This window comes from Sinohyriopsis cumingii, chromosome 17, assembly GCF_028554795.1.
Source record: "Sinohyriopsis cumingii isolate HCF-2022 chromosome 17, ASM2855479v2, whole genome shotgun sequence".
Taxonomy (NCBI): domain Eukaryota; kingdom Metazoa; phylum Mollusca; class Bivalvia; order Unionida; family Unionidae; genus Sinohyriopsis; species Sinohyriopsis cumingii.
This window is the reverse complement of record NC_142977.1, coordinates 102,644,398-102,671,740: the sequence shown is the minus strand read 5'-3', so window position 1 is coordinate 102,671,740 and position 27,343 is coordinate 102,644,398. Positions and strand designations below refer to the sequence as shown.

The window sequence follows — 27,343 nt, the reverse complement described above, 5'->3', positions numbered from 1 at the left end:
GAAACTCATTTTGGAGGTGACTTCTGAATACATTAGAACCTGTCTTGAAAGACCACCTCTTTTGCCAAAAAAATAAGGTCTCTCAAGATAGGTAGTCTCTCATAACAGGTCACAGTGCTACATAATCTATAAATTTGTGCATTGAGAAGGTGGTCTCTCAAGACAGGTAGTCTCAACAGGTCACAGTGATACATAATCTATACATTTGTGCATTGAGAAGGTGGTCTCTCAAGACAGGTGGTCTCACATAGCAGTGGTCTTTCAAGCAAGGTTTTATTGTACATCCAAATACATCTGCATTCAAGAGATTTTCTTTTAGCTGGATGCCTGGCTATGTTAAAAACGTTATTTATTAGCAATTTTGCTTGTGCATGTGCAGAAGGCATACATGCCAACCATTACGCTTTTGGCGTAATCATTATGCTTTTTTTCACTAAATTACGCCTTACGTGTAAACGTGTATGGATTACGCTTTTTCGGTAAATCCACCTTCCAAAAAAAAATTGATGGTTGTTTTCTTGTTTTTATTAACATCCCATTAATCCCACAAACCGTATTTTAGAAAAGATGAGTTCAACGTAACTACAATATAAGAGTACGCTTGTCCGTGCACTTTTTTAACAGTATTGTTCTATTTATAGCAACTATCCTATTACCCAGAAACATGCTGGTTCTACTTTCAAAGTTTCGACCTTGTATTCTATTTATAGCAGCTGTATGGTTTAGTGAGGAGAGAACAGACTGGTTTTCTAATTTTTAATCTTTACTCGCAGATTCTTTTGTCTAATTTATATTTAGTACAGAACCAGTCTATAGGTATTTGGCGCTGAAAAGTATAATTTATTTTAGTCGATGCGTGTATGAGAACAAATATATCTCCTTTCAAATAAATTTCACAGATGGATTAGAAAAAGGCCAAGAATAAACAAAACATAAAATAACAGAATCCTCCAAAGATGAGGACACAAAGGAAGCATCACGTGACGTCTATTGCAGGCCATGTGGAAATAATTTTACTATTTGGTGCTAAAAATCATCAGATGTATTCTAGTCGATGTTTGTGTTAGAGCACATATATTTTTTCAAAGAATTTCACAGGGGGATCAGAAAAAGAAAAAAAAAAGAAAAAAAGAATCCTTCAAAGATGAATAACTGAATGGCGTAATACAGCGTTCCATTCTTGGGCACAGGGGCTCGTATCATTGCTTGAAATTGACCTGTCATACATGTACTATATAGTACATGTTTGACAGGTCAGTTTTAAGCAACAATACGAGTCCCTGTATTCTAGGGCAGCATCATGCTCATTGCAGACTGTGCGGAAACGATTTTAATATTGGGCATGGTGGTAAATTTTATGTGGAGAAACACTTGAAAACAAAGAAACACATTGAATTAGCTCGTGTTACGAACTCCAATACTAAGGTAACTTCTTGTCTACAGCAGAACTAAATTGCGGACATGAATGTTGTAAATGCAGAGGTGTTTATTTGAGTTCTTAATAGAAAGATAATGAAGATCTTGCTATTGGTGCTATTGGTGCAGAAGCAAGAGAATTCACAGAACACAATTCTACTCTAGCTTTGAAGGTGTTTTATGATAATGTTGGAGATTATTATGCTACAGCCTATGAATACATGCTCCAGAAATTCCCCTATGGAGATGAAGTGCTTTTAAATGCTTCAGTTGCTGATGTAAATGAGAGACAGTCAAAAAGCTTCAAAAGTGTTAGATTCTTTGTCAAGAGATATCCCTTTCTAATACCATCCTTGCCTACCTTGGATCATCTGGAAGGAGAATTCCTGCAGTATAAAGTTGGGATTCTACCTGACAATATACTTAATGCAGAGTTGATGTGCAGTGGCACCTTATTTTCCAGCTAAAAGACACAATCACTGGAAGATATAAATTTCCTCTTCTTTGTCAGGTTATGAAAGGAATATTGGTTCTTTACCATTCTAATGCTGACTGTGAGCGATTGTTCAGTATTGTTAACAAAAATAAAAGTGAATTCAGATCCAGGCTCAGTAACCCAGTACTGTGCTCTACTGGTGTGCAAAACATTCATGGTCTCAGCTGGTACAAAGTGTTTTAAAATGCAACATGAAAACCTGTTGCTTTCGAAAGCTAAAAGTGCTACATATGAAAACTTGAAGCAGTAAAGGATGTTAAAAGACGAGAGGGGCAAATAAATCATTGTTTATTGAATTTTTAACATGTTATTTGTGGATTCCTCTTTTTCTGCTTGGATTCCTCTCTTTGTCCACTTGGATTACACTTTTTCCTCATCAGGGGTTGGCATGTATGAGAAGGGTAAGAGTTCTTTTTGGGTTCTTTTGCTTATCAGAAATAAAATTGAAATTATTGAGGCTTGTGTACAGGGACCCTGTACCAATTCAAGGCACTCCTTTCAGTGTCAGTTTTGGTCCTGGGATCTTCACAAGAATCATTAACAGTCATGTCACACTTCAGAACTTCCTCTATGTCCACATGTCCATGATATCAAACTACCTAGATGACATTCTCTAAAAGCAGCAGGGGAGCAGTCATTTGTTTTACAGGGCATTGCAATTCCCTGGATTCCCTGTCAACAAGAATAAATCTGACCTCATTCAATCATGGCACTTCATTTAGCTGGGCACGGAGTTCAAAACTTCTTTGAATTGAGTTTTTCTTCCTCAGTAATGTGCATGAAGAACATCTCTGTGGTATATTCTGTCCACTTGGAGAGTAATATTTCAGCCCAGGAATTTCTTTGCTACTTGGACCTTCATTTTGGGCTGATGATCTTCTCATTATGAACCTCATGTACATGAAAGCATTGCAGATTTTCCATCTAATACTGTGGCAGCCAAAACATTGCCCATTAGAACAAATGATCAGAATTTTGGACTAGATTAGGTCCATTCTCAGCAAATTGGAAGATATTTTGTGATTTACAGTCAAAATTCCACTGGATGATAAACTACTGGAAATCACAGTTTGCACAAATGCCAGCATGACTGGCTGGGGTACATATCACCTGCTTTCCTTTCAAGAATTCAGTGTGTTTTGGACCTTCAGGAGTATTCCATGCACGTCAGCCTCCTTAAGATGTAAGCCATAGCATCTGCTATTCAGTTGTGGAAGGAGTCATTATCTGGAACTGGTCTTCTAATTGTTTCAGACAACTTGACTATTATCAGTTATTTCAGAAGGCAAAGAGGAACCAAGTTCCAAGATTTCTGTCTTTTTTTGGGATCTTCTATGATGATGTCATCATCCACTAATCCAGATTCAAGTCCCATGCAGGCTTAGTGTCCTACAGGACTCTGTGTTCAGAAACAATCAAATGATTGGTCCATTTACTCCTTTGTCTTAAGTTGAATCTGGATCTTATGGGTTCAGTCTCTTAAGGAAATAGAATTCCAACCTCCCAACCATTCTTTCATGAAGTGTAGTTCCAAATGCTTGGTCATTTGAGATCTTTCATTGAACTGGAACAGTATATGTACATCCTTCTATCAATCCCTTAGATTCTCATGATCTTGCTAAAAGCAAGGAAATCCAAGTGTAGATGACTCATGAATGCTCCACCAAGATGGAAAAATTATGGATTACCAATCTCCTGAATCCAGCAGCAGAGATTCCACAGTAAATCCTGCCGTCTTCACACCTGCTGAAGCAACATGCATGTTTTACATTCCAACCTGAAATGATGAACCTACACACCTGGCTCATATCAAGCATGCCCATGGACAAAAAAAATTCTGCAGACAAGTGGCAGACAGAATTGTTCAGACAAGATTGCCTATACCTTTGAAAACATATGAAGGAAATGGAGTTTTTTCTCAGTGGTAGAAAACAATAAATAAATTACACCCTAGAAAGACTTGTTGTCATAAATAACTTACTTCTTCCCTTGGCTTTTTGAGGAACATTTCGCTCTTGATCACAATCAAAGGCTGCCATTCCATGACCTCAGACACATTTTGTCATTAAAGAAGGAAGGACATTAGCCAGAACAAAGACCCATGTAACCTTTCAGTCATTTTCTATTTGTCTTGATCATCAGCCTTAGCGCTTTGTCTAAAATGAAACCATCATGGGTTTTGACTTCATTGAATAAGGCATCCTTCAAACTGGAGTCTTGAGCAGTGGTTCCCAACCATTTTTTTGTGCTGCAACCCTAAATTGGACACCAACAGGACATCTTAACCCTCTGACACCTTTCAGCATTAAAAAAGTAACAAGGAATTTTGTTCTGTTGACCCTTCATAACCCTACTAAGGACCCCCAGTGACCTTGATTTGGGATGCAACATAAGGTTAGAAACCACTAGTCTAGAGCCTTGCTGACCCAACTTTCATATAAGACCTGCTTCCTAGTCACTAGAGCCTCAGCAGACAGCCTCAGAGAAATTCATGTCTTATCAGTTGATCCAAACAGTGTACAATTTACCATCCATAGTTTCTATCAAGTTTGCATCTGGCTTCATTGATAAGAATAGGCTCCTGTTTGTTGGAAATCAGTCTTTTGTTTTGAAGGACCTCCTTCCCAAAGGGCATCCACAGGCACCTATTAGGGCTTTGAAATTCTACCTATAGTGAATTGATCTGATCAGAAGCTGGAGATATCACTTGTTCTCACCACTCACAGAAGGAAGGATAGTTTGCCCTGGATCAGTTGAGTTATTCTTTTAGTGTACAAGGAACTAACCCAAGATCAGACGAATTTCTTATATTGGTTCCTGAGGTTTGCAAGTTTTTACCTCAGAGACCTTTCATTCAGAGAGCTTAAATCAACCTGGTGGGACCTATTGCAACAGCACAACAGGCTACCTTCCCTAGCATTTGTATAGCTTCATACTTCTGCTGGATCTGTGTGATTGAAAATTAATTTTTCTTAGACCATCTTCATTCACTGACCTGTGCTAACCCTAACCTGATTCTCAGACAAGATTTGTAGCTGCTTTGCATGCGCTGGAGAATGGAGCCAGGACCAGCTCCAGATTAAGGGGATGAAACTCCATACTTTTATCTTTCTCATAACATAGGTAAAGTATATGACGAAGAAACTAATTTTTTTTATAGTAAAATATGTTTCATTAACAATATTAAATTGTGATATGGGTACACCCTACCAAACATGCACAGCAATTACATCCTACAAGATTTTGCACCAGTCCCTTTATTCAATGGGAAGACCACTCTCTTCAGATTTTTGTCTTAAAAAGCAGATGACTTTAGCATTGATAATACTAAAACAAGCCAAAAGACATGATTAAGATCTAGTTTGCTTGGGAGGGCTGGATTTGGAAGGTAGTGGATGTTCTTTTAATTAGGCATTATCAAAGAGATATATTTTACTCCAAAATTTGGGTTTTAGCATTTATAACATTTGTGTGCTTTAGTAGAAATGAACATTTTCAACTTGGTTTTTATGTGTAATTAATCCAGGTCTTGGCTGAAATATCATACAATAAAACCTGCCAGCATTTTATAATATGTACTTTGCATAATTTGGAGTGATTTCCCATATGTACTTTGCATATGTTGGAGGGCACCCCGTCATTCGTGTGCAGGTCATAAGCACGCCGACAAATGTGCACTGACAAAAGTGTGCTGACAAAAGCACACAGCAAAATATGCCTGTCAAATGGACGTCGTCAAAAGCGCGCTGCATAAACTATAAGCCTATAATCTTATTATGACTTTGATTGATAAATGTCTCATTTCGAATGAAATAAACTAATAGTTTGAATCACAGTTTCCAATGAGCAGACATCAGAGTGTGTACACTCCTAATATTGAGTAGAAATAAAGTACTGGTTTCAATCACTGTTTCCAGTGAGCAGACATCAAAGTGCATATTTACGCAGTATAAGCCTACAAAACTATAAATTCCAGATTCATTTGTAAATAGCGAATATTTGCTTATTTATTTGACATAATATCATTTATAATTTATGCCTTGTGCGCTTTTGTCTTGTGTGCTTTTGTTGGTGCGCGCTTTTGTCGGCGCACATTTGTCAGCGTGCTTTTGACCTTTAACAATTTCCCTTATCATCCATGACATCATGTGAGGATTTGGCTGAACATTAATGAGTGACTATTACAGAAAATCTACACTTGCTTTTCCTATTTTATTGATTTGATACATCAGTTTAATATTTTATAATTAATAGTTGTTTGATAGATCTGATTTTGAGAGGTTTTCTTTATTCAACAAATGCTGAAATATTTATTTCTGTTAAGTACACATACAAAAAAAATTGCATAATTTTTTATACCTTCTTGATCAAAAATTTCTCAGGTCACTCTTTTAAGTCTGTGAATAAAAGTAATTGTATAATTATTTTTGGGGACTTTTTTCTTAAAAGGTTTTCTAAGTTTTGATTCACTATTTTCCCCAGGAATATTGCCTTCTTTGCTGGCTCAATCTTGGCAGTGCTGGTTGTGCTGACTGTGATTGATGAAGATGTTCTTACTGTAGAGCATGTTCTTGCAACCATAACAGTGGCTGGTAAGATCACATTACTTGTAATTATATCCTAGCAACCATAACAGTGGCTGGTAAGATCACATTATATGTATTTACATCCTAGCAACCATAACAGTGGTTGGTTAGATCACACTGCATGTAATTATATCCTGGAAACCATAACTGTGGCTGGTAAGATCACACTGCATGTAGTTATGTGCTAGCAACCATGACAGTGGCAGGTAAGATCACATTATATGTAATTATGTCCTAGCAACCATAACAGTAGCTGGTAAGATCATATAGTCACTGTAGATCATGTAGTAACTACATGTAGTTACATCCTAGCAACCATAACAGTGGCTGGTAAGAGCACACTGCATGTAGTTGCATCCTAGAAACCCTAACAGTAGCTGGTAAAATCACACTGCATGTAGTTACATCCTAGCACCTAGTCACAAAGCTTCTTGAACACAAAATTTGAACTTGGACCGAAAAGGTTGTAAATTTAGGTATTAAGCTTAATCATGTAAGCACCTGACTTCATGATCAGGTGACATAATCTTGTGTTTACTATTAGTGAATCTGTGTAATTGTGCTATTGACACTTTAATTGATTATCTAGTTATTAAAAGCATTGTACCTACAACACTTGGCAACATTGTAGAAGGCAAACATTCAGTTTAGGTTCTCTAGTATCTGTGTTGTTACATGGAGTACATTTTGTCATTGGGTGACCAAATTTGTTCATTTTATCCGAAATTTTTTAATAGCTAAGTTCATTGTGACAAGGGATGATTGTATATTACAGCAAATTTTCTTCTTTCTTCATCTGCCTGGTGACTAAGTCACTAGCTTAGACTCAAAACAAGTTGTGAACAGGTTCAAATCCTGTCCATACCACCCAGAGTTGGCTTTCATAGGGTTTCTCTTTTGAATAGATTACCAACCACATTTTACATTAGGGATTTTAACTTCTGCTACCACCCAAATTTAGCCCATCCAAAAGCCTCCCCCCATTGTCTTTAACATATTTATACTATATGGCCTTTAGCAAGAGTTCCTGAGGGAAACTTTTAATAGGTACTGTTCTCATAACCTCCCCTGCCTTGGTTGGGTGGCACTGCTTCGGTGGCCTAAGTGGTTAGAGTGTCTGCCACAGATGCAGGAGGTTGTGGGATTGAATCCCTGCCATGCCGTACCAAAGAGTTATAAATATGGTATTAACAGCTGCCTCGCTAGGTGCTCGGGTTTAGGATTTTAGTGTTATGACTGGTCAGCCTGGTGTCAGGATAATGTGACTGGGTGGGACATCATGCTACATGTCTGCTGCTTGATGCCCCAGTGCTAGACATCACTATAGACTGACACACTGTAGACATCTTATAGATATGAATGAAAAATTGTTAAAGCTATGTTAAAAATCCAAATCACACACAGACACACAAAAATTGTTAAAGCTATGTTAAAAATCCAAATCACACACAGACACACACACACACATACATACACAAACACAGACACACACACACACACACACACTGTTGGGTGGCTACCTATTTACTGGATGTTTATCACTTGAATCACTTTGTACAGGTAACGCTGTATCTGTCACATCCTGAAATCAGAAATATCAATAGTCTCTTTACAAAGACTTTTGTTTTATCATGAGTGCACTTCTTTCAGCAGTTGGGTCTTAGTCTTTCGATTTTCATATTAAATTATTGATAACTTAAATTCAGCTACATTGTTTTCATTTCATTATATGCTAGGGGTGAAAGGATTAATCAATATATAGATGTATCAGTACTTTTTACATATTGATACCAATATTAATACAAGAGGTGGAGAATCGATACTGAACAATATTTACCCTCTACAAGTTATTTTAATCTTATGCAGTCTTGAATAATTTTTAGTTGTTTGCCTTTTTATTCTTGAAATTGAGAATTCATCTGAGACCACTTTGGCAGGCATATGCACTCATTTATGTGAGTTTAAAAACAAAACCCAAATTATATTGACAACACTCTCTTGCCTTCTGCAAATTAGCACAAGGTGACTAACTCACATGGTTTGAAATCTGCCCTCCCCCTTCCAATTTATTTTATCCCATCAGCATGTTCATCCACTATCACACCTTTGGCTGTGGCATTTATTCACTAAGCCAAACATCGTTCATTGACCATCTGTCAACCAGCTGGTATTTTTCACTTTGTATGATCTGAGTTTGGTTGCTGCATTTAACTGGACTGCAAATCAGTTGGTCATTTTGTCTTAAATGGGCTATTGCAGAGCCATGTTCAGTCTGACTGTCCATATAGCCAGCCCACTGTTGGCTTTGCCTGTTCTTTAACAGACTCAAACTCGGCCAGTTTCCCATCCACCCCTACAGTTTGTGGGTTCACAATTCATGGTGTTTCACATGGGTATGAAGAGAGTGAAGAGACTTACTTTTCTTATCTCCCTGACTCTCTTCAGGTCAGGCATACCTTATCAGGGCATCAGTTAGTGTTGGTCTTCAAGAAGACTTGAATTTCTGTGAGAGTTTCTGTACTCCTTGAATTCCTCAAATTGTAGGTCCTTCATGCACACTTTATATTAACTCTGTCTCCATTTGTTTAAATCATCATTAATAGAATCTGTGTTGGGGATTGGACTGAGACAAGGAAAGCCCAGTTAATGAGTTATATTATTTGTCTCTCCACTCAGCCTCATGGGGAGACGAATAATGTAGCTCCGCAATTGGGACTTCCTTGTCTCAATCCAATCCCCCCCCACAAAAAAATTGCATTTTTTCAAGATAGTTAGTAGATTCAACATATATAGTATTAATGAGCTACTGTTATTGCCTCTTACATTACCGTATATATTGGGACACCATAAATTAATTTTTAAAGTAGTTTTTTTTGTACACAGTATGTTCTGGGACACATCATATTTTTCGAGTCGTAAGTTGTGGGACACCTTTTAAATCATTCAAAAATTACATGTCGGAAAATGTACTCCAACTGAAATTTTAATGTAAAAAATTTAAAACTGTACTTGAGATAAAATTCTTTAATCCACTGCAGCAGCATCTCATCAACACAGCCCTTCCCCTGCACACATACAATACATTCTTTCAGTACATGAATTTTTTTTATTTTATAGCTTTCTCATACCGTGAAAAATTGTTAGAGGCAACACATCACATGAAGCAGAAACTGCAAGGACTAAAGTCAAATATTTTAAAATCTACATCAGTCTTGCTAATTCTCACACTTTTGACCCACATCTTATCGTCAGTCTGTCCAGGAATGTGATCGAAGTACAGTAGAATTTCATCCCTGTTAATGATCATATTGTTGGGAAAATCATCTGCTTCTCTTCTGGTCTTCATAAATTCATCACATGATTTTCTTTTCTCCAGGTCTTCTGGGTGATGCTGGGTTATCAATGTCCATGCACAAAGCACTATATTTTGTCACTTTAAAAATTGTTCCATTGTTCCAATTTATTTTCAAAATTCCCATGAATACCAGTGAAAAGGAACCAAAGTTAGCTTCCATATCCCGGCCGTCTTTGTATATTCAAAAAAAGAAAAAGGAAAAACTTGGCACACTTAAAAGAATCCATAGTTGGCTTCCAAGGTCAGCTTGCTTTGCAATAAAATAACCTTTGTATTGATATCATTTTTTTAAAAAATGGCTTCAGAGTGTCCAAAGTCGGCATCCAAGGTCGGCTTGCTTTGTAATAAAAATAACCTTTGTCTTTGATGTCCTGTCAGTAAGTTCAAAGAAGGAGTTTACTGCTCTCTGCCAGTTGTGTTTATTCACCACTCGGGCTTCTATGTGCTTGGCATCTGTAGTTATAATTAATACAAAGGAGCATTGATGTCTGTGGGTAGATAGTAATGATACTTTTGTAATCCTTGCTGGCAAAAAGATTGTCACTTGCACTCAAGTGAATTTGTTTTCAAATAATGATTTTTATTTGCGAGATACTGTCATACAGTAGACCTGGATATAATTCAATCTTGGTAATTTTGCACCTAACACTGTGTCATGCATGAATGGCAGTTGTCTTCAATATATTGGTTGATTATTTCCCTCTCGATTGTCAAATCATTTGCTTCTCTTCTGGCCTTCACAAATTCATCACATGATTTTATTTTCTCCAGATATTCTGGGTGATGCTGTGTCATTGATGTCCATGCACGAAGCACTATATTCTGGCACTTTAAAATTTGTTCCATTGTTTCAGTTTATTTTCAAAATTCCCGTGAATTCCAGTGAAAAGGAACCAAAGTTTGCTTCCATATCTTGGCCGTCTTTGTATATAAAAAAAAGATGGCTCACTTAAAAGAATCCATATTTGGCTGCCAAAGGTCGGCTTGCTTTGCGATAAAATAACCTTTGTATTGATATCCTTTACAAAAACAAAAAAAAAGGTAACCAAAGTCAGCTTCTGAGGTCAGCTTGCTCTGTAATAAAAATAACCTTTGTCTCTGATGTCCTGCCACTAATTTCAAAGGAGTTTACTGCTCGCTTGCCAGTTGTGTTTATTCACCACCCAGGCTTCTGTGTGCTTTGCATCTGTAGTTACAATCAATGCTAAGGAGCATTAATGTCTGCAGGTAAATAGTAATGATACTTTTGTAACCTGTGCTGGTGAAAAGATTATCACTTAAACTGAAGTGAATGTGTTTTCAAATAATGTTTTTTATTTGTGAGATACTGTCATACAGTAGATTGGATATAATTCAGTCTTGATTATTTTGCACATAACACCTTGTCTTCAAGATATCGGTTGATTATTTACCTCTTGTTGGTGAATTTGTTGGATCCAGTTTTCAGTCAGATAACATATCCAAACCTTTGAGCACAATCAAACACAATTTGTTTCTCAATGTTCGTGTCAATGAACAATGTTGTGTGTGCTGTTGGACATAAGCAATACACAATACAGTATGGAAGCCTACGCTACATATACAGATTTTGTGGATATATTTTATTCTTTAATGCGCATGTTGAAGAAAAAAAAAGGAATAATGATAACAGTTAGTTTCTTTCCTTTTATTATCAAGGAAGTGTTTTATGCTATCTATTTTATTGCAACATGCAGTTGGGGGAGCACAAATGCAGTACAAATTTATTTCATTAAGTCTTGGGACATATGGCCATGGTGAAAAAAAGTTTCACCATAAGTTCTAGGACAAAAAAAATTATTACTTTATCGTGTCCCAATATATGCAATAAATATGGTATATAAATGTCATCAGGTCTTGTACTCTTTTATGAAAATATGAATGATTCTCTAAGTAGAATATAAATATGCTGCTCTGATAAAAGAAGAAAAATATCAAGAAAAAGTTATAATTATGTGTTTGAAGTATTTCACAACAAGCAACTTGGAGCAACATGCTATTGTTTACATAAATACTGCCCATTAATATGTTAATGTGAGCAATGAGTGACCTCACCCTAAGTTCACAAGTTCTACACATGGGAAAATAGAAACATGAAAACATTTGATATTATTACTGTATTATCACATGTAATTGATGGATGTCATATAAAGTTAACAATAAGTAATTCATATTTTTATAAGGATAAATTTTAACTTTCATCAGTTCTAATTTGGAAAACATTCTGTGGTATGCCATCCATTTTGAAGGCATATTAGGGAAGGTTGTTTATATTTTCATGCTGGTACAAGGACAATAAACTCTGTCCCTTTATAGGCTTCCGTTATGCCACTGGCTGATTTCTTTCTCTGCCCTTTTGAGGAGATAAATTGACCCAATCGCTAATAAGGGGTATTACTTTACAATTAGGGATATTACAGTTAGGGATGCTAGACATCACTATAAAACTGCCAAACTGCAGACATTGTAGCGATATGACAAAAATTGTTAAAGCTTCGTTAAAAATCCAAATCGCACACACACACAATTAGGGACACTTTCAGACACCTTGGGATAATTGGTATAGTCATTACAAGGATCTCTGATTCCTTGCCCGTGTCTTTTTTACCTTAGTTAGCCCTGGTCTTTCACATTGTTTCTGAAATGGAATATTTCATGGGTTCTTACCTGGTTTTGCTTCTCTAAATTGTATTGTTTTCCACAATTTTGCTGAAGCTGCCATCGTACAAGATGTGCTTCAGGATTGCCTTGGTTTTGGCTTGCAGGCAGAATGGATTGCATTCCCTTTCAGTTATTGCAAACTATTAAAAGCAGTTCTGGTCTTAACCATCTCTTGAAGATTCCTATCAATTGTGTCACCAAAGTAGGGTTTTGATCTTGTTACTCCTCTTCATCTTACTTTTTCTCCTCATATAATTGTGGTCTGGTAATGTATTCGGCAAAAGAATTTTATTTTCTAAATTATATTTATGAGAACTACATTTTGGATAAGCCCTCCCACACATCTTACAAATTGCAAGGATCCTGTGGGATTTACAAATTTTCTATAAGTCCGCTTGCCATGGGCAAGCCGACTGGAAAATTGAGCTTGCCCCAAAAAATGGTCAGGTGGAAAATGGTTTTTAAATACAGTAGTCCCCATCTTGAACAGCCCCCAAACCAGCGGCCACCTGCTTCATATGGCCAGAATCTCTAGGCACCGATGAGTTTGTATACAAAAGTACCCCTCAAGAATGGCCACCACTCTAATGCGACCAGTGGCCAGCATATTAGTACAAAAATCATGTGACAACACATTTATCGCTTCCTTAATGAAGAAGGCATTTCGTCCACTTGAGAAAAGTTTTGTTTGCGTAATTCAATCTCATACAGTTAGTAACAACCGAATAAATCATTGCCAAACATTAAATTGTCATCACGTAAATGGAGACATATTATTTTAGAAGAAAGTCGGTTATTCTACTCCACAACATTGGGTGAGGTGGGAAGGGGAGACTTGCCGAACAATTTTATGTAGAAATTACTAGAATAAAACAATTTTATGTTGAAAAGACTCGAATAAACAACGGCATAACCAGTAAGGAGGTTATTCAGCAACAGTGGGAAAATGAAGCAAATGGAAAGAAAATTATGTATGTACCAAGATGTAAATGACATTTTTGAAAGGTTTTGCAATGTGCATGACAACAATACCCACTTGCATATCACACTTATGCCAAGAATAAGAAATATTAATGTATATTCAGTTGAAATAAGTCTATTATTATAACAAGAAGAACCTTTTAGTAATTAATATTACTTTTAAACAATATTAAATGCTTTGAAGTATAGCTTTCTTACTACATACATTACATATACTTCTCACAAAAAATGTATTCCCCCTCTGGAAAGGCCACCTGTCTTATAAGGTCACTTTCCCTGTGCAGAAGGGGTGGCCATATAAGGGGGGGACCACTGTAGCTTGATTTTCCACAAGGATTGAAACTTTTAGCATGTTTAGCAGCATCATACTGCTTATTTTTCTGTAAAATGGGTTGAAATTTCATCTAGTTTCCTTTTTTTGCCTAAATAAGGTAGTACTCATTTCATAACTATATCAAGAAAACTAGACTGTTTGTATTGATTAATTTATACTTATAACCTAAAGATTGATGAACACAGATTTTGTCCATTTACTTTACAGATATCATATAGTCAGCTTTAAATCACTGACATAACATCAAAGTAGTCGATAAGCTGACTTTTGAGATTGAGAACACTTATTTTTATCCATTTAATTATTTTCCAAGCAGTAACTGTGTATGACTATCAGTCGCCTGTTAATTACCACATAAAGAACAGAGCCTAAACACCATGTGTGGTTGTTAAATTTTTGGTTCATCGATCATGCTTTGAACAAAATCTTAGTGGATAATTGTTAGTGACGAGTTTCCAAACACACCTGTCAGTGAAATCTCTCAGGTTATATTATTAGCGATTAGTGCCTTACTCACCAAAAGACAGTGATGTGCATCAAAACAATCCTTAGACTTGGCCATCTAACAAACTGCTGGAGGCTAGGTTAGGGACCTGAATGTCGGCTAATCCCAGATACATACAAGTGTTAAGATTAAAATGTAACTGATAAGTTAGAATATCAATATATATTCCTTATTTGTTAAAAAAACAGGCTTCAGGTGGTAAATGTTCACATTATCATGCCTTTGTTAGAAAATGTGAGTGACCTTGACCTTGACTACAAGGTGGAACTATATGTTGTGGTATTACAAACAGAATGCTAACACTCCCCAACTCAGTTTTTTGGACTTGCCCTTGAGCAAATGACTTGGAAACTTGAGCTTGCCAAATTTGAGCTTTTCCCTGGAGTCAGGCGAGTTGATTTGTAAATCTCTGATCCTGATTGTCACTCCAGGTAAAACTAATTAGCGTCTGGCATACTTGTATCCACTTAGTGAAAACAGGCTTAGAAATAATATCAGAAAAGTTTCTTTTCATAGATACTGTTGGTATGGTCAGTATATAGACAGGAAAGAAAACCTTTTTCATCTTTTTGGGAGGGTTGGATTTGGGAGGTAGTAAAGTTAAATTCCCAAAGGTAAATGTGATCTTGTTATTATTCTCATAATTTACAAAAACAATACTCAATGTTAGGCACTTAACTACCATTACTGCAGTATCTGTCCTTCATATCAGTCTCTATATCGTTAGCTACTCCACATGTGCTGCTGTTTGGTTAAGGGATTCATGTTGATGAGTAGTCACCTCAAGACATTATAAGACAGTAACTTGACTGGCCCAATGGGAAGTATAATTGAATTTCTTTGCATCAAGCATGGGCTTTACCATGCCTTGAATTGGTGCAGCTTGGCACCACATAACATTTCTATAATCAAATTTAAGCTCTTTGGCTCAAACTACCACTTTCCAGCAAGGGCCCCTGGAAATTTTAGCTGTTAAGGTTCACATTTAATAACAATGGTATTATTTATTTTGAAAAAGATCTCTTTACAATACCTGCATTCTTTTCAATTTTATGCAAGTAAGCTTTTTAATTATCTTTTTTATGGACTTTTTTTTTTGCAAAGCACACACAAAATATTTAAGAAATTCTGATGAGAAAGAAATAAGGATTTTTTGGTGGGGTTCTTTTTGTTAGTTTTAATTTATATTTGCCTCATAATAACACAGAAATGGAGAAACATGAAGTTAGAGATCAACCATAATGATCTTTGTGGTTTTAACTTTTAATGGAGTATTGGGGGGGGGGGCCAAGTCCACTTGATAAATAGGTGTTGCAGTGCATGAGTGCATGCATGCATAGTATTTGAGAATTGTTTTGCTCACATAAACTATGCACAGTGCATGCGTGCCACCATACCTGTGTGTTGTCTGGGCAAAGCTCAAGTTACTATTTCAGTTAAATTTAAAAAAGACAGGACATGTTGATTGAGCTATAATACCAAGTTCACTCGGGATAATGGTAATGCTGAGAATACAATAGCTACACACAGAATTTACTAAAATAATATCTTTAATGTATAAGCAATTTTGTTAATTTTGATAAATTTGAAATTTAAAGTAGTTAATCACTTTGTATAAAACTCACTTATTTGTGTAAGAAACGGTAAGCCACTGCTTTTTTTTCTCCCCCAGGTGTGGTTGTGACATCATGTAGAGTGTTAATCCCACAGGAGGTAAGATCATGCATTTATTAAAATTATATTTATGTTATTAAATAAATTGTAGTAATGTATATTATTGCTTTGTTTGTGACTTGAGAGATTTTCAAGGTGGAGGAAGTTGGAGCACTAAAACCAAACCACATACCATGGATGGATGACAACATACCAGGACTGAGGAACAAACATGTTGTCATACGGAATTTATACTCCATATATTTTTCACTCCCAGATGACAGATCTGTTGTAGAATTTTCACATCTGTGGAGAATTGACCCACATCAACACTCCCACCTGTAAAATACAGATGATGATGATGGTAATGTTAACAGAAACGACTACAACAGAAAAATTATATTACTGCTATTTTTCCTTTAAGGAAACCTCACAATGTCACACAAGGACACCTCTCCATAACACACAAGAGAACCTCATAAAAACACACAAGGACACCATTACACACAATGATTTTCACATTAACAAAAGGAAACCTTATAATACCTGTAACACACAAGGAAATCTCATAATAACATGGGGAAACATCACAGTAACAAGGAAACCGAAACAACAATACTACTTCTTCTACAATAAACCTTACTATAACACAAGGGCACCTCAATAACACACAAGGATGCTTCACAATAATACAAGGAAGCAATAATAACACAAGGGAACCTCACAGTAACACACAATGGCACCTCATAGTAACTTGTAAGGAAACCTCATAATAACAGAAGGGAATCAAACAATAACATGCAAGGGCACCTTGCAGTAACACAGAAGGAAAACTCGCAATAACATGCAAGGGCACCTTGCATTAACACACAAGGAAACCTCAATAAATATGCAAGGGCTTCATTAACACAAGGGAACTTCACAATAACACACAAGGACACCTTACAGTAACACACAAGGAAACCTCAATAAACACACAAGGGCTTCATTTGAAAAGACAACCATCCAAACATTGTCTCTGTTTAATTGCATATTATGACATTTGTAAAGGTGGCAATAAAAATATTGTCTCTGTTTAACTGCATATTATAACATTTGTAAAAATGGCAATAAAAATATTGGCATTGTTTAACTGCATATTGTAACATTGGTAAAAATGGCAATAAAAATATTGGCATTGTTTAACTGCATATTTTTATTCTTAGATTTTGTAACAGCAGTTGTCTCATAGATCCAGAATGTTTTGTCGTTTACAGCTCAAAGATAACTACCCCATATCTGTTACATGCAGTTTTTGGTATTCACTGGTAATGCCTCTGCTGTTACATGTGGTGTTTGGAATTCAGTGGTAATGCCTCTGCTGTTTTGATGCATTTTATACAGTCTAATTGTAATTGCACATGATTGCTGCTGTGTCAGTAATGAAGATAAAGAACTTAAGTTATCCTTATTCATTAAATATTTTGAATCACAAACATTTTAGTTAAGATGTATGTGTATTCATTGTTACTGTTCGCATATAAAAACTTTACCCCCTATAAATGTATATTTCCCACTAATGAAAGTGATAGAGTGGGGAAATCCAGGAGAAATCACTGAAATAGTTTTTGCTGTTTTTTATATATAATTTTTTTTTGATAACTGTCAAAATGTTGTTTTGTTAGGATACTTTTCATGATTATTGTTACCTACTGTTTTACCTACCCTTTGTTCATCAATACTTTTGTGAAAATCCCAGAATATTTTTTTTCTCTGTACAGAACACTGTCCACTGTCCCGAGATCCTGATGCGGAACATCCTGGCCCACATTCACTACATCCCTGATAATTGGAAGGGTAATGCCCATACCTACCATGTCAGAGATGAGTTCTCACTGCTCTTCCAATTCAAAGCTGTGAGTTTTCTTTTTTCAAATATGTATATGATGGAGTCCTTTCCTATCTTGTTTTTTCCTAATCTTTTTGCAGTATATCATTATTTTCTTACATTCCAATGTATGTGTGAGACAGTTTACTCTGATGAGAAAGCCATGTTGGATAACTATCTCACATGAATAAACTCAATGACGCTAGATGGCATGATCTTGGTTATGACATTCATTGATGTCTTAACTCTTTACCTTCTGCAAGTACTTGCTGCCCTGCCTGATAAGCAGCCAGCCTTCTAGCTGTTGTTTGTAGGCTGGACACCAGAGCATCATAATGGCTGCCTGAGTGAGAGCTTCATGGGTTAGTGCACATGCTGTCTACATTTTCTATATCAATCTTGTCCCATGCAAACGATGTAATATAATTTCTAAAGAATTTTTTTAAAACACTTACCAGTGTTTTGTGCCACTCATTTTCACCAACAAGTACATATAATCCACAGGAATCAATGTTTTGTATTCACATATTCATAATTTAAAAAATACACCTCAGGATATCAGTTTGTGTTCGTAATGTATATTAGACTACTTTTCTCACCACTATTTTGCACAACAATGTGTCCGCAAGTTTACTGCAGATTTGGTAATTATCTATGATACTGCCTGAAGCAGTCCCTGTCTACACATAATTTAACTTTGCATATTTCACATCCAACAAAGACTTCATGTCTGCTGTAGTTGTTGACCACATGGAATCAGGCTTCTCGCCAATTTTTTTCCCAGCATATTTGTTTGTTTCATCTACAAGTAACTGGAATATTTCTTTGAGAAAAAAAATGTAAAAGGAAATCTCCCTTCCATTTTCTTATAAAATAAATGTTGTCCCTGAAACTGCTGTAAAGTCATCCAAATTTATCAGCCTCACGTGTTCCGACCAGATTTGATCATTGCACGTTTCATCCTCAGATTCAGATAAGTCTGAAATGTCAGGTGTTGAAACAAGACTTATACTAATGTCCGATCCTTCGTCTTGAGTCTGATGAAAATCAATGTTATTTGCAATGTCATCACTTTCAAATTCTTCAAAACTTTCATCAGAATGGTCGTAGGAATACATGAATGTTGCCATTTTGTTTTACTTTCACAATTGACCTTGTTTTCAATCGAATTTCCCACTTATATGTTGTAAAACTACTAAGAGAATACTTTTCATCATTTTATGTAAGGACTATTTTCATTGGATAAATATTTTAAAAAAGAACAAATGTTTGTAATTTCATCCAATGTTCAGCTTTAATATGAATTGTGTATATGTGCCGCTGGCGTTTCCCAACCCTTGGATGGAAATGCATGTATGTGCCAGCCGGGACAGAGAGAGTATTATTAGTAGCTTGTATATGTGTCTCTGGGGTTACAAGGCTATTTTTAGGGTTGCATATATGTGTCAGCAGAAGGTAAAGAGTTAAGCATTTGTGTTGAATTTAGTTTTGAAGGGATGTTTAATTGCTTTATAAATAACAAAATCATTTCTGCCAAAAAATATTTTTACACTAAGCTATTTATGCTGTTTTTAGTGAATCCAGATTTTTGACCAACTTCATATTATTTGCAGGGAACATTTATGTCCATAATCTCCAAACTTGTTTTCAGGATCTATGTTATTTGTTCTACTGATCACTCCTAACAGATTGAACAGAACCAGATCTGTAGGTGCATTATACGATAGCAGATCTGGGTATGTGCAGTTTTGAAGTTTGACTCATCCTATAAAGGAGTATATATGGTACTGCTTGGAACAAAGCAAAATCTATTATATGCATTGGTACAGGAGAGGGAAATCCCACCCTAGAGTTAAGATTTTGTTGGCAGGAACTTATTCCGGTGTTCCTGCCCTTAAATCAGACTCCCATGTGGGATTTCCATAACTAGTATCTTGCATATAATGAATTCCATTGGTCTCACCAGAAAGCCATAAATGAGATAGGTGAAGTATTTTTCTGGTGATGATGGTAATGTCCATTTGGTTATCAATGTTATGAATATTGTGATACTGTTTATCAGGGTAATTTTTGGGAAGGTTAGATCTTGTCACAATTTAAGGTTTACACATAGTATCGAAGTGTTGTAGAGAATTCTTGTTTTTCTTGTTTTAAGAATGTTTACTTTTGTTATAAAGTAAGTGCTTTGCAGCTGGAAATGATATGATTGTGACATCATCAATATGATTTGTTGCCAGTATACTTTTATACATGTTTATTATTTTCCCCAGGTATACCTGCTAGAGGAGTTATTCAGCCCCATCATTACCCCGTTCATCCTGATGTTCTGCTTTAGGAGGAAAGCTTCTGAAATTGTGGACTTCTTTCATAACTTCACTGTGGAGGTGGTAGGGGTGGGGGATGTCTGCTCATTTGCTCAAATGGACATAAGAAAACATGGAAATCCACAGGTAAGCTTTGGTAGGGAGAGTCAGAACCCATACAAAAACCACAAAACTCCTCAGTTTAATTGTAAACTGAAACTCAATTTTGAATGATTCGTTATGAGCAAAATAACATGCATGTTAAAGCTTGTAATGGAGGGGTCCTGAGTAGCAGACTGGTCTAAAGCACTTGCTTTACAGATCATTGCCATCTTGCCTCTGTCCATACTGCTGCATGTCTTGGGCTCAGACACTGGGTATATGAGAAAACTTACCAGTAGCTTCCTGTGGGTCAGTGTTTTAACTGGTATTTGCCCTGGGCTCTTCATTCACCAATGATACTGTCTGCCATGTAAAGCCTGTCGTGCACTGAAAAATAGCATGTAACCCCAAAGAACAAAACTCGTAATGCTAAAATCTGTTTAGCATGAGAATATTGGTGAATATACTAGGTAATTTCTTATATGAAAATTTGTCTGATTTAATGTGTAGAGTCAATATTTATGAATTTGCACTCAGATTGCTGAGTTTTGTGATGACGGGGTCATGTCTTATAAAATGATTCACAGTTTTAACTTGGATGTTATGTGGTCCATTATAATTAAAACTTTAGTATCTCAAATGTCATGCAAATTCTCTCTCCCAGCATAAAGTCTTTTATTGTCATTGACCTGCAAAACTTGAAACAGCTGAAAACATTGACAAAATATTGAGTTTCTAGTACTTTGATTGCCATTGCTTTATAAACTTGTCACAGGATTGCATCTTTAACATGAGATTGCTGTTTTCACACAAAATTTGTATACAGGAAAAATTGAAAAAATTTATGGACAACTTTTCTTTGGTGCACACTGGTTATGTGAGAATATATCAACTTTCAAGTCTCTTTTGGCACCAGCAATCACCAAAATTGCACAGGTGATCAAATTGTACAGATGGCAATTCATTCATTGCAATTAAAGCAACATATTTGTCAATCTAAACAAAGGTTTGTTAAGTTGACTCTTGAGTTTCAGTACAGGGTCACTGAAGACACATAGTGTAATGTATTTTTAAGTTTGAATTAATGATGGAAGGGTCCCAATTTCTGAAGGTGGAAACTTGCAGAAATGCGTAAGTTTGTATTTAATCATTGAGTTATTATTCTGAAGAAGAAAAAAAAAAACGAAAAAATCAGAACTGTTATGTAAAATATAAATCTAGACTGAAGTTAAATGAGACCAAGATCTGCAATGAAAATTCCATAATGTAGCTCTTTTCAGATAAACAAGATATTCAAACCTTATAATGTTATATTGTTTATATTGGTTACATGCTAACACTTTTATTACAGTGATATAATCTGCCAAGGAAAAGATAGCACTGTGCAGATCTTGAAGTAAATATGCAAAATAAGACTTTCTTTTTTTCTTTTTTTTTACTTTTACTGGTGCATCAGGCATTATTTTATAAGTTTCTTTGTCCCTTTGTGATAATTGAATGCTGAAAATAACATCCACCATTCCACAGATTACTTAATAGACTGGTGCTAGCTGGTGTTCTTTGAGTACTGCTGTGTGAGAACCCATAAAGTTACTTTGCATAGGTAATGTAGTACATGAAGTAGAACAACCCAACTGGTTTGTGTTTGGGTAAATTGAAGATGTAGATGTTGAAGAAATAAAAGTTAATACACTTCATTGCCTTGAATAAAAATGTTCATGCCATCTTTATTAAAGATTATTGGCTAGTTCTTAGTCAGGGGCAATATTTCTCAAAGCTGGATACATAAAATGCAAAATGAAATTATTAGCTGGGATGGTAATGGTAAAAGCAGTGTGACAGTGTGATTCATTTTTTAAGGAAAAATGACTAAAAGCAACTGTGGTACAGGGAATGATGGTCGATCTGTTAAGTGAGAAAAACCCACAAAGCCAAATTTCAGAACTCTGGTTCACAGAGTTTGACTTCGTGAAGCTCACCAGCAAGGGGGATCATTTTATACTTTTTGCTTAGTGCAAACACCATATCGATGCAAACACCATATCAACATTAGTCATTCTGGTATATACAACAGCTGGAACAATACTCTGTATCAGGTTGGAAAAGAGCAATTTCATTGCTCTGAAAAATTCAGCAAGATGTTTGGAGAAGTTTGAGTACAAAGAAGAACAGTAATGACACTTGCATCACTTTTAAACCATTCAGTTAATTGCTGAGAGTAACAAAGTTAGGAACCGTGACTCAATACTGTATTCCACAGTCTGGTGGATTTTAAAGACAGACATGTTTGTGTTTGTGAGGGGTGATGATATATTACGGAGCTAAGTCTGGCAGCTATTCTTTTGCTTGGAAGTGTATTAAATGCCTCAAAGAAAACTTGTTTTATTATTGCTAATTGTGCAGTGTTGCTTATTTAGGTCAGGTGAATTGAACACACTATTTTAGTGTCAAAAATCTCCCAACTCTATCTCTGAAAAGTTGGCAGGTATTCCATTTTTGTGGCTGCTACGAACTGCAAGTTTAAAACAATATTCCTTCTGTGGAATGATACAGTAGGTTGATTGGTTATCCGATGTGAAATGATACAGAAAGAGTAGGCTTCATGGTGACCCATTGTGGAATGATGCGGTCAATAGTTTGGTCTGTTTTTGTAGGGTTTAATACCATTTTTCAGCGCATTATAAACTCAACATGGCAGCCAGTATATTCAATAGAGGAAGAACCAGGAAGATCCTGATTAGAAGCACAGACCCACAGGAAGCTACTGGCAAGCTTTCTTATGCACCCGTGTTAGTAAAGCTGGGAAAGGGGAGATTATGTGAGTGATCTGTAGAGGCGAGCACCTTGAACCACTTAGCCATCTGGGGCCCTTCGGAGTCAATATGTTTGTTAGTGAACCAGTTGGAAATGATACAGAGTCAAGGGAAAATTTGATGGGATACATTCTTTAGTGACCCAGTATAAAGTTGTACAGAGTTATTTGGTTTGATAGTGACCCAAATCACACACAGAACACACACAAAATTTATGCTGTTCTTGTCTCTTTTCAATCCCATGGAATGAAGTGAACAATAAGGCTGCTTAAACCTCTTTTGTGACTTCATGAGATTCTGCTGTGTGAGGGTCTGGTATTATGTCAAGTTGAGAGATAGCAACAAGTTATTGAGCTGCATAGGGTTTGGAACTTTAGTTTGTGCAACTGTACTTTACAAACTTTTCATTTGAACATAATGTTTCTCATCAATGCATTGAACTTTTAATTACATTTTCCAGCTTTATAATAGCAGTTATTGATATTTTGTTACACCTTACTGAAAACTGGTCAATCTTACAGAAAAAAATCAACTGCCTTACTGAGATGGACTCATCATGGTTGGCAGATCTGATGTCAGAATTAGGCTTTCCAAACATTTGGAAAAGTGTTTTGATTGCCTGGTGAAAATAAGGTGACTTCATACGTAATTGTGATAAAGAGATGACAATTTCATAGACTGATTGAGGCATGCTTCCTGCATAAGCATCAGTTTAAATCGTAATTTTGAGCATTATTCTTTTATGCATGTAGTTGAATTTTGACCTGAATTATTGCAGAAAGTATGTCTTGGTCAATTTAAGCTGGTGAAATATGTCTCCATGGTTTAATGTTTTCATGGTTGAACCAAAGCATCTTCTGTCAGTAACAGAGATCAAGGAATCATTTTATGAGCACTAGTTTGGCAGAAATGTCCCTGAGCCTATGAGAGATCTGGATCAATGTGGCTTCCTTAAATCATGTATAAAAGCTATCTCATTATAAATACTATGTCTACCTTAGTAATAGCTACACTTTTAAATTCCCATTTTTAAAGAATTTTAGTCTATCATGAAATAAGTTATAAATCCAGTCAAGGTTTTGAAAGAATCCTGTATGCACATTTGTCTCTGTTTTGGAGAAAAAAAATTCCACCTGAGTGTTGTACATATGTATATGCTAATGCCAAAGGTTTATTATGAATGCAAAATGCATCATAAAAGTATTTCAGAAACCTTATATTTTATCTGAACATATTAAAGATATAAAAATCCAACAAATAATTCTGTTTTGGTTGTTCTTGTGATTTAGTCTGACCAACAATAAATTTCAGCAACAATGCAAGTGATGCTTTTTTCACAGTTTTGAATGACCAAGTTATGACCCAGGTACTACATCTCCAAATTCCTGCTGGATGTTCTTGTATTTGTGACAGTTTATTTGTGTATGTGATACTATATACATCTTATCAGAGACATTTCTGTGGTACATGCAATGATGCAACATGGCTGGCAACACTCACTTTACTGTACATATATGTTGCTTTGTAGTGGGTTAGTGAAGCAGACACGGATGCTAACCAATACAACCAGGGAGAAGATGGAAAGATAGAATTATCTCTCATGCATTTCCATGTAAGTTATTGTTGTGATTTTGCAGTTTCATTTATTTATAAATACTTTTCATTTCCATCATTTTGGCAACTCACCTCTTTGCCTATCACATAGTGTACTTGGAAAATAATTCTCCCTTTGCCAGTGCATAATGATAAGATAGTTAAATGTTATTTGTATTAACCCTTTACCTCATACAAGCGTATTTGGACGCCTCTACTCCATTCGCATGGAAGCGCCTTGTGACGCCTCTGCAAGATTCGCATATAAGCGCCTTTTGACGCCTGCTGTAAACATCAGCCATTTTGAGCTAGTTTTCGTAGCGCCACCTTCGGGGAAAACCCCCTTATTACATACTACATTCATTTCTGCGAATGACAATTACGTCAGATCACGTGGTCGCTATTCATGCACTGGTCGATATCTGCTATTTAAAGTAACTGGGTCGTAATCTCCACTCTCCAAAATGGCAGCCGCGGATTTCATTCAGTACGTACGAAATTTTCACGATTAGAATAACAGCCACGAAAGATTCAATAAATTAGGTAAAGGCTCTGATATTAATGTAGGCAGCAATTAGTTTTTATAAATTGTCAAATTCAGATGACTTAATGATATAGACGCACACAAAAACCTTGTAAATTTCGAGTATCGGAAATGGCAGCTACGGTTGGTCACGTGGCCTCACGGACATGACGGTGAACGAGTTCTCTCAAGATTTTGAAGCACATAAAAAAAATTCTTCTGTGGAAAATAATTACACAGCTATAACAATCGGACATTACTCTTAAATTTGTCCACATATAATATATGTGTACCAAAAATGTAAAATGGTTAAAATTGTTGTTAAACGTAACATACACTAAATTGCTTAACAGTTCACAGGCAGGATTTCATTCAGTACTTACAAAGTTTTCACGAGTAGAATCACAACCACGAAAGATTCAGTAACTAAGGTAAAGGCTCTGATATTTATGTAAGCAGCAATTAGTTTTTATTGATTTTATTGATTATCAAATTCAGATGACTTAGTGATGTAGACGCAGACAAAAAACATGTAAATTTCGAGTATGGGAAATGGCAGCTACGGTCGGTCACGCGGCCTCACGGACATGACGGTGAACGAGTTCTCTCAAGATTTTGAAGCACATAGAATATTCTTCCGTGAAAAATAAGTACACAGCTATAACAATCGGACTTTACTCTTCAATTTTTCCATATATAATAGATGTCTACCTAAAACGTAAAATGGTTAAAACTGCTGTTAAACGTAACACCACTACATTGCTTAACAATTCACAGGCATGCCTATGCGGATGCGGTCTGCTAGGTAACAGGTGTTCTATTTATAGCGTGCTGCACTTTGTCACTATGCTCTATGAGGTAAAGGGTTAATGTGGTAGTTTTGAGTTCATAAAACACCATTAAATTTTAAGGAGTGACTTAAATATCTGTTTCAGGTCATATGTTATATTTGTAATCAGTTACAATGCAGAAATAAACAGTGATAAACATATTGTATGTCATTTTCTTTTGATGTTGATGATTACTTGAAAGGTAAAGCATGCATTGATTATAAAAGTTCATTTGGAGTTCAGATTTGAGTTATGTAATCACACCTAAAAGACAGTTATGTTAAAAGACAAGGATTATGGCATTTTATTTCAAGCGTAGCTTTTCACTCTTCTGTTGATATTCTTCTTTGCTCCATAAATATTATTATGGGATAATAACTTGAGTGCACATCTGTTTCAGATTATTAAAATGACAATTTAGAACCAGAGAAGTTTTGTGCATCTTTATGAAAAATAAAATTTTCTTTCTTTCTTTTAGCTAACCAATCCAGAATGGAAACCTCCAGAAAACTGCAGCATGTTTATCAATAATGTCAAAGAACAAGGCAAGTTCAAGCATTCATATTTCTTCCAGCACAAATTGCCATTAGATCGTGGATAAAATGTCAATATTATTATCAGTTTTAAACTGTATTTACATGGCCACTTAGAGAAATCTCTCATCACTCCTTCCAGCCATTTCACAGATCTTTCACCTGATACACTTGCATTGTCTTTCCACTGTTATTAGTTGGTGTTTTTCTCTAGCATTTGAATGAAAGATTTGAATCAGTGAGTGTGTGAAGTGTGTAATTGAATAATACACTCTAATCTTGAATCTTTTATTAAAACTAATTTCCAGCAAAAAATGTTTCTTTGTATCCATAGAGACTGTTAACTTTTTCTTTTCTCAACTTTTAAGTAACTGAGCTTGTAAAGTATGCAAGGAGGTAGATTGATAATTCTTGTTTTCTTATTTAAAAAACCCCTGGTGATTATTATTATTAGTGATAACAGCCCTGACAGTTTTTAGGTATAGAAGTCCTTTTTATATGTCCTCCATAGGGCTGAGCATGTTATCTTGTTATGTTGTCCATCCATTAGTTGGTAATTTTGTTTCCGAACAATAACTTTAGTTCTCCACCATCTACAGTTGCGGGGTCCCGAGTGGTCAAGTGGTCTAAAGCGCTCTCCATTACGGATCACTGCCATCTCACCTCTGTCTGTGTGGGTTCGAGTCGAGGATTCGGCTAACGTGGGTATGTGAGAAAGCTTGCCAGTAGCTTCTCATGGGTTGGTGGTTCTTCCCGGGGTTTTCCCGGGTTCTT

General features: G+C 35.9%; 1 protein-coding gene across 3 annotated transcripts in view; it reads left to right on the top strand.

The window, feature by feature from the left end:
• LOC149779574 (autophagy-related protein 9A-like) overlaps positions 1–27,343 on the top strand; it is a 96,571-nt gene that overhangs the window by 53,519 nt on the left and 15,709 nt on the right. For all 3 annotated transcript variants that reach the window (XM_089940316.1, XM_089940318.1, XM_089940317.1), the window contains 6 exons: positions 6,395–6,504; positions 16,025–16,065; positions 17,766–17,900; positions 20,143–20,322; positions 24,619–24,702; positions 26,515–26,581. In XM_089940316.1, the coding sequence (XP_089796442.1) occupies positions 6,395–6,504; positions 16,025–16,065; positions 17,766–17,900; positions 20,143–20,322; positions 24,619–24,702; positions 26,515–26,581 (617 nt within the window). The remainder of the gene's footprint in view (positions 1–6,394; positions 6,505–16,024; positions 16,066–17,765; positions 17,901–20,142; positions 20,323–24,618; positions 24,703–26,514; positions 26,582–27,343) is intronic.